Source organism: Thermobia domestica, chromosome 4 (genome assembly GCF_964235325.1).
Source record: "Thermobia domestica chromosome 4, izTheDome1.hap1.1, whole genome shotgun sequence".
In the NCBI taxonomy this organism is placed as follows: domain Eukaryota; kingdom Metazoa; phylum Arthropoda; class Insecta; order Zygentoma; family Lepismatidae; genus Thermobia; species Thermobia domestica.
In genome coordinates this window covers 208402970-208413858 of record NC_137457.1, presented here as the reverse complement: position 1 = coordinate 208413858, position 10889 = coordinate 208402970, and the positions used below count along the sequence as shown (strand labels likewise).

General features: G+C 36.0%; 1 protein-coding gene across 1 annotated transcript in view; it reads right to left on the bottom strand.

Moving 5' to 3' along the window:
* Positions 1-8805: 8805 nt before the first annotated feature.
* Positions 8806-10889, bottom strand: part of LOC145683432 (kunitz-type serine protease inhibitor bitisilin-3-like) — a 337612-nt gene continuing 335528 nt past the window's right edge. Inside the window, exon 6 of the mRNA XM_081754768.1 lies at positions 8806-9033. Coding sequence (XP_081610894.1) covers positions 8990-9033 — 44 coding nt within the window. The 3' untranslated portion in view covers positions 8806-8989. The remainder of the gene's footprint in view (positions 9034-10889) is intronic.

Here is a 10889-nt window from a genome sequence, read left to right as displayed (position 1 = left end):
CACACCAACAACTGACCTTCGCCTTATCTCCATTCGCATTAAACTCACGGTATGAGGGTCAATTTTACACAGAATTCCACAAAAAGCGACAGAACTTTCTTGGTTACCTTTATATATCTCTCAGGACATAATATGTTTCGTATAGAGAATATTGTGTTTTTTTTTCATATAACGTCTATATTAAACTTTAAGTTTTAATATCTCGAGTTCCGGAGGTCGGAATGTCAAAACGCCTTCAGATTTGTGTTCCTCGTGATCTAGTTTACAAAATATATAAAAATCAGGGAGGTCCAATTTGCTTCCCTGCATCCTACTTTTCAAACGAAACCGTTTTCCAGAGTGTACATTTTGCTTCAAACTGAGTTCTGCCCTGGCTAAGAAACGTAAATTCGCTTCTATAAGAGTCTTTAAAGTTACACTTGAAATTGTCGTTCGGCATTCTTGTAGCTTGTGAAGGTATGAATAATTCAAGTATGTTTGTTACATCATCTACAAACGAATACTCATTCGTATAGAACCTCCAATACATTACATAGAAAACACATGAACTATACAAAGAAAACCATTGTGCATTAGAGCAGATCTCTTATTAGCAAATGATTCTGCACACGCGCACTGCTCAGATAGCCCAGAGCTTGAGCCTGAGCGCGAGTCCAAATTTAACTCAATCGCGATTGAGATTGTCAAAGGTGTAGCGGTTTACGTTGAATATACCATACCAACACTTTATCAACTAAGTCCTCTTAGATTTTTCAAAACCGAAACCGCAAAAGCGGTTTTCAAAACCGAAACCGCAAATGCGGTTTTCAAAACCGAAACCGCAAATGCGGTTTTCAAAACCGAAACCGCAAATGCGGTTTTCAAAACCGACATTTCGGTTTTATGAAATTTCACTTTTTTCAAAAACCGGTTTTCGGTTTTTTCAAAAACCGATTTCGACAGCACTACAATGTACCCTCTATAACCTCGTATAGACAGGTTAGAGAAAAGGGCTCACAGCTTTTGGGTTCAAATTTGATCTCAAAATGTTGTTGAAGTGCCAAATACTGTTCGTAGAAAATTTCAGAACGCGGAAACCCCATTTGAGACCTAAGAAGAACATTGTGATAAGTTTCGAACCAAAAATCCAAGGGTCCGTTTACCTACCCAACCCATATATGGTAAATTCTGACGTAATTTTGGGCACCTTTTTGAAGTTTCCGCGGTCTGAAATTTTCTGGAGATACTATTTAGGACCTAAGAATTACGTCGTGATCAATTTTGAACCTAAATTCTGAGGGCCCGTTTACGTTCCTTGCCCATATATGGTAAATTCTATCCTAATCTTGGGCACCTTTTTGAAGTTTCCGCGGTCTGAAGTTTTCAGGAAACATTATTTGGGACCTGAGACGTTGTGATCAATTTTGAACCGAAAATCCGAGGGCCCGTTTATCTTCCCTGCCCATATATGGTAAATTCTATAGTAATTTTGGGCACCTTTTTGAAGTTTCCGCGGTCTGAAATTTTCAGGAAACACTATTTGAGACCTAAGACGTTGTGATCAATTTTGAACCGAAAATCCGAGGGCCCGTTTATTTTCCCTGCCCATATATGGTAAATTCTATAGTAATTTTGGGCACCTTTTTTAAGTTTCCGCGGTCTGAAATTTTCAGGAAACACTATTTGAGACCTAAGGAGGACGTTGTGATCAATTTTGAACCGAAAATCTGAGGGCCCGTTTATCTTCCCTACCCATATATGGTAAATTCTATAGTAATTTTGGGCACCTTTTTGAAGTTTCCGCTGTCTGAAATTTTCAGGAAACACTATTTGAGACCTAAGGAAGACGTTGTGATCAATTTTGAACCGAAAATCGGAGGGGCCGTTTATCTTCCCTGCCCATATATGGTAAATTCTTTCGTAATTTTGGGCACCTTTTTGAAGTTTCCGCGGTCTGAAATTTTCAGGAAACACTATTTGGGACCTAAGGAATACGTTGTGATCAATTTTGAACCGAAAATCCGAGGGCCCGTTTATCTTCCCTGCCCATATGCTAAATTCTATAGTAATTTTGGGCACCTTTTTGAAGTTTCCGCGGTCTGAAATTTTCAGGAAACACTATTTGAGACCTAAGGAAGACGTTGTGATCAATTTTGAACCGAAAATCCGAGGGCCCGTTTATCTTCCCTCCTACCGGTTTTTCTCTTCGGAAGTCCCATATTAATTAACTTCTAGGGAAACATATGTAGGAAAGGAAAAATAATATATAATCTAATTAATTTATTAAATTATTAAATTTGAATTCAAGTTGGCGACAACTGCTAGTGAAGGGATCCATCCTTCACTTCCCACGAGCAACATATCATCTTCAGCTATTTTTATTTGTATGTTATCTACCTCCTGCGCTTCTCATTTCCTGGCTTGTCCATTTACTCCACACCAAGTGACTGAGCGTTTACTTCGAGAGCTACGTTAGATCCTAAGATTGAATTGTAATCACGATCATACAAAGTGTAGAGAATATGTAAAAGAAAAACAGGGCCATATGAATAATGTAATCAGAAGAGGCACTGGTAAACATTTAAGTCTTTCTCTGGGACCAATACTTTTAAACATCATTACCCTTGACCTGCTGAACTATAATCCATAGAGCTTCAAAATCTCCAGTTACTACTCGGAGGGATTCGAGTCGAACAGCTGAAAAGGAATTTAGCCACCTGTCCATAGCAACATCTTTCAGCATAACGTAGACTTGAGTTACTTACTAGGGACGTATGCAAACCACAAAAGCTAGATATTTATGAAAATTGGTACCCTGAATAATTGTGGATCGCTAATCATAATGGTAATGGCCACTCCGCACGGAAATGCCTTGTTACCACGCTATGTATAATATATACCAAGCAACAGGTGAGACTGTGACGAATTATACCCCAAAAACGCCGGGAAAAGGGAGAAGATGAAAAATGTGTGCAGGTAATCTGATACTTACGGAAGGAGACACGTGAGCAAGAACACGGTAATAGTGTTACAGAAACAGTGTTGCCATCTCAACACAAACCTATATTTTTCAAATGGAAAATATACCATTTTATGACAATTAAAACCGTTGCATAAAACCTGAAAGAAAATAAGCTAAAGGTTGGGTATCAATGTTTCCAAATAAGGGAGTTTTGAGTTATAGAGTTGAAAATTTATAGGGTACGTACAATGAAACGAACAAATATACAACAACAGCAAGACAGCAGAAGAAATAAATATACAGTAAGTTGTAAACCACTGCATGCACATCATCCAATGACTAACGGGCTTGATACAGGATTCACAAAAAAAAGGGCACATGTTAAAGCAGCCTTAGATGGAAGAAATCAAACGTGACATAATGCGGATATGTCAACAGCAAGTCTTCCTGCAGAGCAGGAGTTCCAATGGCTTTTGTCTGAAATTGATATCTCGGACCGCTCCCGAGAGCTACAAACCGAACTTTCTTGGGGTTGCAACACTACGTAAAATCCTGTGTGCCTTCCAAACCATAGAAAGGACGTCGTAGGGCCTGAAAAGAATACAGAAAGTGCTTTACCTCGATATGACGTATGCCTTAAGTTATGTATAAGTTGTTACGATATACCAAATATAGTCGACGAGGAAAAGGAATATCGCAAACCTTTATGTTCTAATTTGACAACCACGCTACCTAAATGAAAGAAAAGAGTATGGGGAAATGATTAGCGAAATAACAAAATTTGATATCAAATGTTCTTAGCTCAACTTTACTTTGAAAATCTCTGTGTTTTGAAATGCACCGAGAACAAGAATTGGAACATTGAAAATATATGAAACATGTTTATGTACATTTTCTGTAAAAAATCATGCCATCACAAAACTATATTCATCTCAGACTACAGTAAATATAATACGTTATCCATTACTTGATTAAAAAATAAGAAATATTGTGCAAAAATCATATTCCATTCCTCGAAATGATAACGAAGAAAAATTTCCAATCACAAATACTTAAATATTTATGACTTTCCTTTAAAATAATATGTACGCTAAAATTCATAGTATTGATGTACAGGGTTTGCCCGGAAAGTAATAGGACTGAGTCGATTTAAAACAAATATTGAGCTAATCGTTACAATTCTTTAAAAACTTTCAAAATAGGCTCCTTTTGCGTCGATGCAGCGCTGCCAGCGCGATTTCCAATAATTGAAAGTGTGAGAAGTCACTCTCCGGAATAGCCTTGAGAGCCGCGGTGCAAGCTGCTTGGATCCGCTCTGTCGTCTCAAAATGCTTGCCTTTCATCGGGCGTTTCAGGCGAAGAATCAAAAAGAAGTCCGGGGCCACATCTGGGCTGTATGGCGTCTGCGGAAGCGTTGGGATGCCGGCCTTGGTCAGACAGCTGTTCACAAGAAAGGCGGTGTGAGCCGGGGCGTTGTCGTGGTGCAGCTTCCAGTCGGCTCCGATGTCTGGTCGGACCCGATTGACCCTTCGTTTGAGTTTCTTGAGCACTTCCACGTAAAACGTGGCGTTGACGGTTGTCCAGGAGGAACAAATTTATGGTGGACGATGCCTTTGATGTTAAAAAAGACAATGAGCATCGTTTTCACTTTGGATTTGCTCATTCTTCCCTTTTTTGGGCGAGGAGACGCCGGCGTGTGCCACTCGGAAGATTGCCTCTTTGTCTCGGGATCATACTCAAAGATCCATGATTCGTCACCTGTGGTTACGTTATTCAAAAATTGGGGGTCACTTTCACACACGTTCAAATTTTCTTGGCACAATTCCACTCGTCGCAATTTCTGGTCGTCAGTGAGCACTTTTGTGACAATCTTCGCGCACACCTTGCGCATGTTCAAATGCTCCGTCACTATTTCATGAACCACAGTTTTTGGTAAATTTAACATCTGGGCAATTAAACGAATACTTAGTCGACGGTCTGAGTTCAAAACTTCGCGCAGACGAGTCACATTGTCGGTGTTTGTCGAAGTCGAAGGTCTTCCAGCACGGTTTTCATCGGCGACCTCTTCCCGGCCCTCCGAAAAGGCCTTGTGCTACCGAAACACACCGTTTCTTGCTAAAGCATCATCTGGGTAAGCCTCCTTGATCATATCAAACGTCTCTGTCGCAGATTTACCGAGTTTAACACTGAATTTAATCGTGTACCTCTGCTCTAACGAACACTGCATTTTCGGCTTGCACCACTCACAGAAACACGTCGAGCGAAAAAGCATGTCCTGACTCTCCGTGTGCTCGGAGACAACTGACCAGCCGCTCGTTCGTTAGCTGGAAACGCCCTCTACCGGATCCAGTCGGTGCGCGCACGCTCCGAAGTACAGTCATGGCGGAATAAAAGCAGTCCTATTACTTCCCGGACCAACCCTGTATCTCTGTGAGAGGCAGGATTTTGAAGCACATGTGATATCATTATTAAGTCACAAGTCATATGGAAATACAAGGATTATCAGTGTATTGAATTCTATTACCGTGTGTTCCCGTTTGGGATAAGCCATTGCATGACGGTATCGGGATTCATGTTCCGGTGACAGAACAACACACACTCACGGTCTCTAGGTTCGGTTGCTATCGGATTAATAAAAAGAGACTTGGTCGTGGACCCACCGTTTCTGACTGGCCAATCGTACTGCAAAACTAGGGGTAGAGCTTTTCTAATCAACAGTCTCATATGAATTATATTTGTATTCCCGAGAGTCTCCTATAGGCTCAGGAAAGAAACTCATGAGGAGCAAAAGAGGTAAAATGAACACCGGATGGTTGCAGAGAGGACTAATGTACCCTTGTACTGCGCTACGTTAAATACATTATAACTATGGTAAAAATAAAATATCAAAACATGCATGCAATACACGACAATACTTATCTTGTTAAATAAAAAATATCTTTATGATATACACACAATTGCACTATTAACATGTTATCACATGATTTAGAGATTAACACTCACGATGAATATTTTCAATGCATATATTTTGACCTTTAGGAAATCACAAACACAATTGTATAACACAAACAACAATATATTCTCTTAAAGGAAATAGCTTCCCTAGACTCCGGTTTTAACGAGCGCGATAACGATACCGGTGAAGACGCACGAATATCACAATTTCAGTGATTTATTGAAATACGCAATAATTCTTGATGAGAAGACAGGTATTCTTTTTTATAACCATATGGCGAACCAATAGCTTCAGGAGGGTCCTTGGATGCTCTTTCCTTGTTCCATAGCTTTCCACGTCGCAAAAAGAATAATTTATCCACCAATTCTTTTGCTTGCTAATAATTCCGCAATCACATTTTGTATATTCACTTGTTATTAAAATTTTTGAATTTTAACTTGGAGTGAATATTTCTGCACTTCACACATGTAGTTTCAATATTCTGAAAATATTAGCAATTTAGTGAGACAGTCGAGGAGTTACATGTTGTATCGTCTTTTTCCATTGTGTTACTCCTGACGTCTCTTTCGCGCGTTACGTCTAATAATCGCTCTTTAGGCGTATGAATAAACTAGTGGAATAAAAGATAGTTTTTAAATAATTTCTTACTTACCACACAACACTTAGTTTTTAAATAATTTCTTCCGTGATAAAAGTTATTAATTGAATGTTGTCTTATTGGGAACAGATTAATCACATTTAAACACGTAATAATGTAAAAAATGCACATTATGACGTATAGTCCAACCCTGCCTTTTAGCTTCGAAATTCCGCTTTGGGTAGGAGGGAGAAGAGAATTAAGCTGAGTTGAATTTTTCGTCCGTATTTAGTCGTATGAAGAGAAGAGTGGGTGGGCGGATGCACACACACATAGAAACTTGTGAGAAAAAATCGCAGCATTTTCGTTTCTAAGAATTTTGTCTTGGAGCGGACCAGTTCCAAGAAATCCTCTTCGTATACGAGGGTTTATTGATAGATATATAATGATATAACGTTATAGGTTTAGCTGGACACTGAGTTATAATATAGTTACCAATATGAGTACCTCATCGGATTGCGTTCACCATGCAGGGTGGTGTGTTACTGACGAGAGAGGTATAATTACGCCGTTGTAGTGTTCCTATTGCAGCATTCTTTCTTTCATTCACCTATTTCTGTAACACTATTCTTAATTCCGCTGCAAAATTAACACTATCGTCCAAGTTAATATCGCTCAATTCCAGCTCTGTATCAAACCATCTTACCATACAACAACAAAAGAACCTTCATATCAAGTTAACACACTAAAATTGCTGTCGCAGGAGCAACGGGCTTGTGATAAAATTGAATTGTATTAATACCATTTGCTGTGTACCAATATAGCTATATTAAAAATTAATTAAGAGAATTGGTATCTAGTGAATTGAAATTAAATTATGAGAAGAAAATTGATGGGTACTGTCGTATATTGCACTTGTGGATTAGAGCAGGGTATTTCCTCCAACACTTGCGCATATATTCGTCATTGGCTCTGGGAGAGTTCAAATAGATTCAACTGATCTCGTATGTGCTCAGTGTGATTCTGATTTTATAAAAAAGGACGGTTTATTTATTGTACGGCATTGATGCAAAAGATATTGTTTGCCAAAATACTATTTCTCACTTTGTTTGCTAATATCATTTTTTCTTAAACGTACAAAATATTAATTCATATACTGATCGTAAAACGCATTTGAATGTTCATTGTCTTGTTGAACAATAAATTACAATTTGGCACAAACGAAATTAATGTGCAAATTACAAGTGCTTTATCTATATGCCTACTTTTATTACAAGTCTTAAATTTTATTCGTAATATAAATTATACATAAATTAGAACTCTGTTAATAATTCTGTTACTTTATTTACTTTTTAGTACAGAGTTGATAAAATAGTTGACCGAGATAGATTTTCCGACCGCCACTGAGTATAAGGTAGATCGTGAAATATTTTCGAAAAATTTTATACTATCTTAAAGTAAAACTCATACACCAAATTACGAAGTATGAAACACAGACGGCGACTTTTGCTTTAAAAATTACCATTTTCGGATAGTACCAGGAAAAGATGAAAAGAGCATAGAACACGAAAGATGTAAAATGGTTTCATCTTTCTTAGATTTCATGTCATTCTCATTCGCTTAAGTCGACATTGCCGAAATTTCTGGCTTCGTCTCAAAGTTGTTAAATATAAATACATCTATTGTCGAGAAACTACTACTACAGATTTTATTGAAGGCAAGAGTATCTAAAATAGTATCTAATCCTTTAATTTTAAAGGGAAGTACGCATATTTAAGAAATGCACCTCTTCACTTGATTAAATTCTTTCCCGCAGTCTACCTTCGTGTACCAGTCATCTCTCAAATAAAAATCGAGTAGAAATATAAAACATGCTCCACCAATGAACATCTAAAATCCTGTGTCTCTTTGTGCTTGTGCAGTTATAAATTATTTTCTACTCAACTCGAAGAAATACATTGCCATCATTTACGTAAAGATTAAGAGAAAAGTATTAACATACATATTTTTACTTACACAGTTTGGTTTGGTCTAAATGTCTTTCCAAATATTTTATGCACATAATATTGAGCTACGGTACGTTGTCAAACATTTTCAGTTTGGTTTAGATCACTAAATCAAATAGATTTGCCATCCTTGTTCAAGTATATGCCAATAATAATAATACACTATTAAAGTCTATGTTTCAAATTTAAGTTTAGAGTGTAATTTGATTTATTTGATCGACAAAATCGAGAAAATCACACGCTAATTGAAAAAAAAAACATATATGTCAAATATTTTTATAAAATTATATGCACTATATAAAAAATTAATACAATATTTGGGTTTATGCCAAACTTTATGCTTTAACATGTAAAGAGTAATTGTAAACATGATACATTGCATTTAAATGGAAATTGCAATAATTTAGCAAAGCTTTTAAGTTTCAATATCTTCAACACATTTTTAAAATTTTACAAATCCGTATCAAGTGTTTCTTGGGTTGGGTAGAGTCCAGATTACTTATCACATTCTACGGGAAATAATAATTATCGTCTTCATAATCAGTGATAAAACCTGAAAAGGTAAGAGTAAATGGATATTTGGTTGTTTAGTATAAAACATTTCAATTTATGTTAAATATAATTAATATTATATTAGATAAAACAATATAATTAATAAAAATGTGTTTTATTGTTAAATGAGGCTTATTATTTCATTTTTATTCAATGAAGCTGGATCAGTATTTTAACTTGGAATTGCCCATGTCCGACATTAACATATTCATATCTTTTATTTGGAAATTGAAGTGTTAAAATATGTAATTGCCTAATAATATGTATATTGGTATTAAAATACCATTCAAACTCAGTAGCCTAGTAGTAATCATGTTACACTTTCAAGCAATTATATGCTTGAACAAAGGCAAACGTGAGAGCAAGCTTCATTTACTCTGAACTCAATCATTGCTTTAATATGTATTCAAAATGAACCCGATTACAAATATATTTGGTCAAAAACCAATGAAAAATAAATACTCAAATCTCATTATTTCTGTATTTCTTTCCGTACACCTGAATTTGCAACGATAACGTTCGTGTGTATTCAGCATTAGAGCAAAATGTGTTTTTAAATGTACTAACAAGAAGCAGAAAAATAAAAAGAAATTTATTTTAAAATGTACTGATTAATATTGATTTGTTTGTTGATTATTCTAAGTTTTTATGTTGACTTCTCTAGTTTACTTGTTATGGCAAAGAGTATATATCTAGGCACTTGTTTATTTATTATAATAAAGATGGAATATAACGCCGAACTACAAAGGCGTATGTAAATTTACTATTCTGTATAGTTATGTCATAAGTTAGTTAATCTGCACACAGTACTCTTAATAATATTCTGAATCCATCCCATCGGACTTACAACATTTCTAAATTTATCGTGCAATTTATCACTTTGCGAACTGCAGGGAAACTAGCCGACTACTAGATTTCTGTTCTACTTAGTTACTCGGCCTAGCAACACGAAGCTAATCTGAAAAAAAAACAAAGCTTTTTAGACGACAAAGTTAGAAAGATGTTGATGAGAAATGAATTAACACATGCATTATGGTTTGCTAGAGTATGCATACTGCAACATTCTCAGGGGATGCATTCTACTTACTTCGTTTTTTTATTTATTTATTTTTAATGTAGCATTCATTTGCAGCACTTAGCCTATATGAGATATGGACATATAGTTAAAAGAAGAATCCGAATCGAGAAGGAATATTTCCACATACAAATCGAAAACGGGGTATACTAGCAAATTTAGACATTTATTGCCTGTCGAGTATACAGCGAAGCATAGGCAGAATCAAACGAACAAACAGGAAAAGAAGGACATGGATCAGAAAGACAAAATGAATAAAGGAAAGTAAAAAGAAAATAAAGATAATGTAAAAAAATAAATTGTGTACATCATAAGAATAAATCGTGACGAATGGACAAAGAAACCTGAACGAGATGTCAAAATGAATGAAGTGATGTAGGTAATATCTATAAAGTGTGAAGAATTCAGAAGTGATAATTAGTAAGGTGTGAAACGATTTGGTCAAGAGAGACGTACTTGTGTTGAAAAACTGGATTCCCGAACACCACTCAATAGTAATTGATGATTTTATATGGTTTCAGATAATCGTGTATTGTAGTTTCAACTAAACTTGGAATAAAATAACTACAGTACAATCGATTACGTATTCATATATTTGAAACAATGGGTACAATATCATTGTTAGCACCCAGCTTGAACAAAAGAATGATGATTTAAAACAGTTTTGTGTACAATATAATAACCAAAGCAATTGTTGGTGTAATGTTAAAGTCTTTCAAGTATATGACAAAATGTATATCGAACCATCATTTCTTCTTAGGAGGAAGTTGTTTAATATTTAT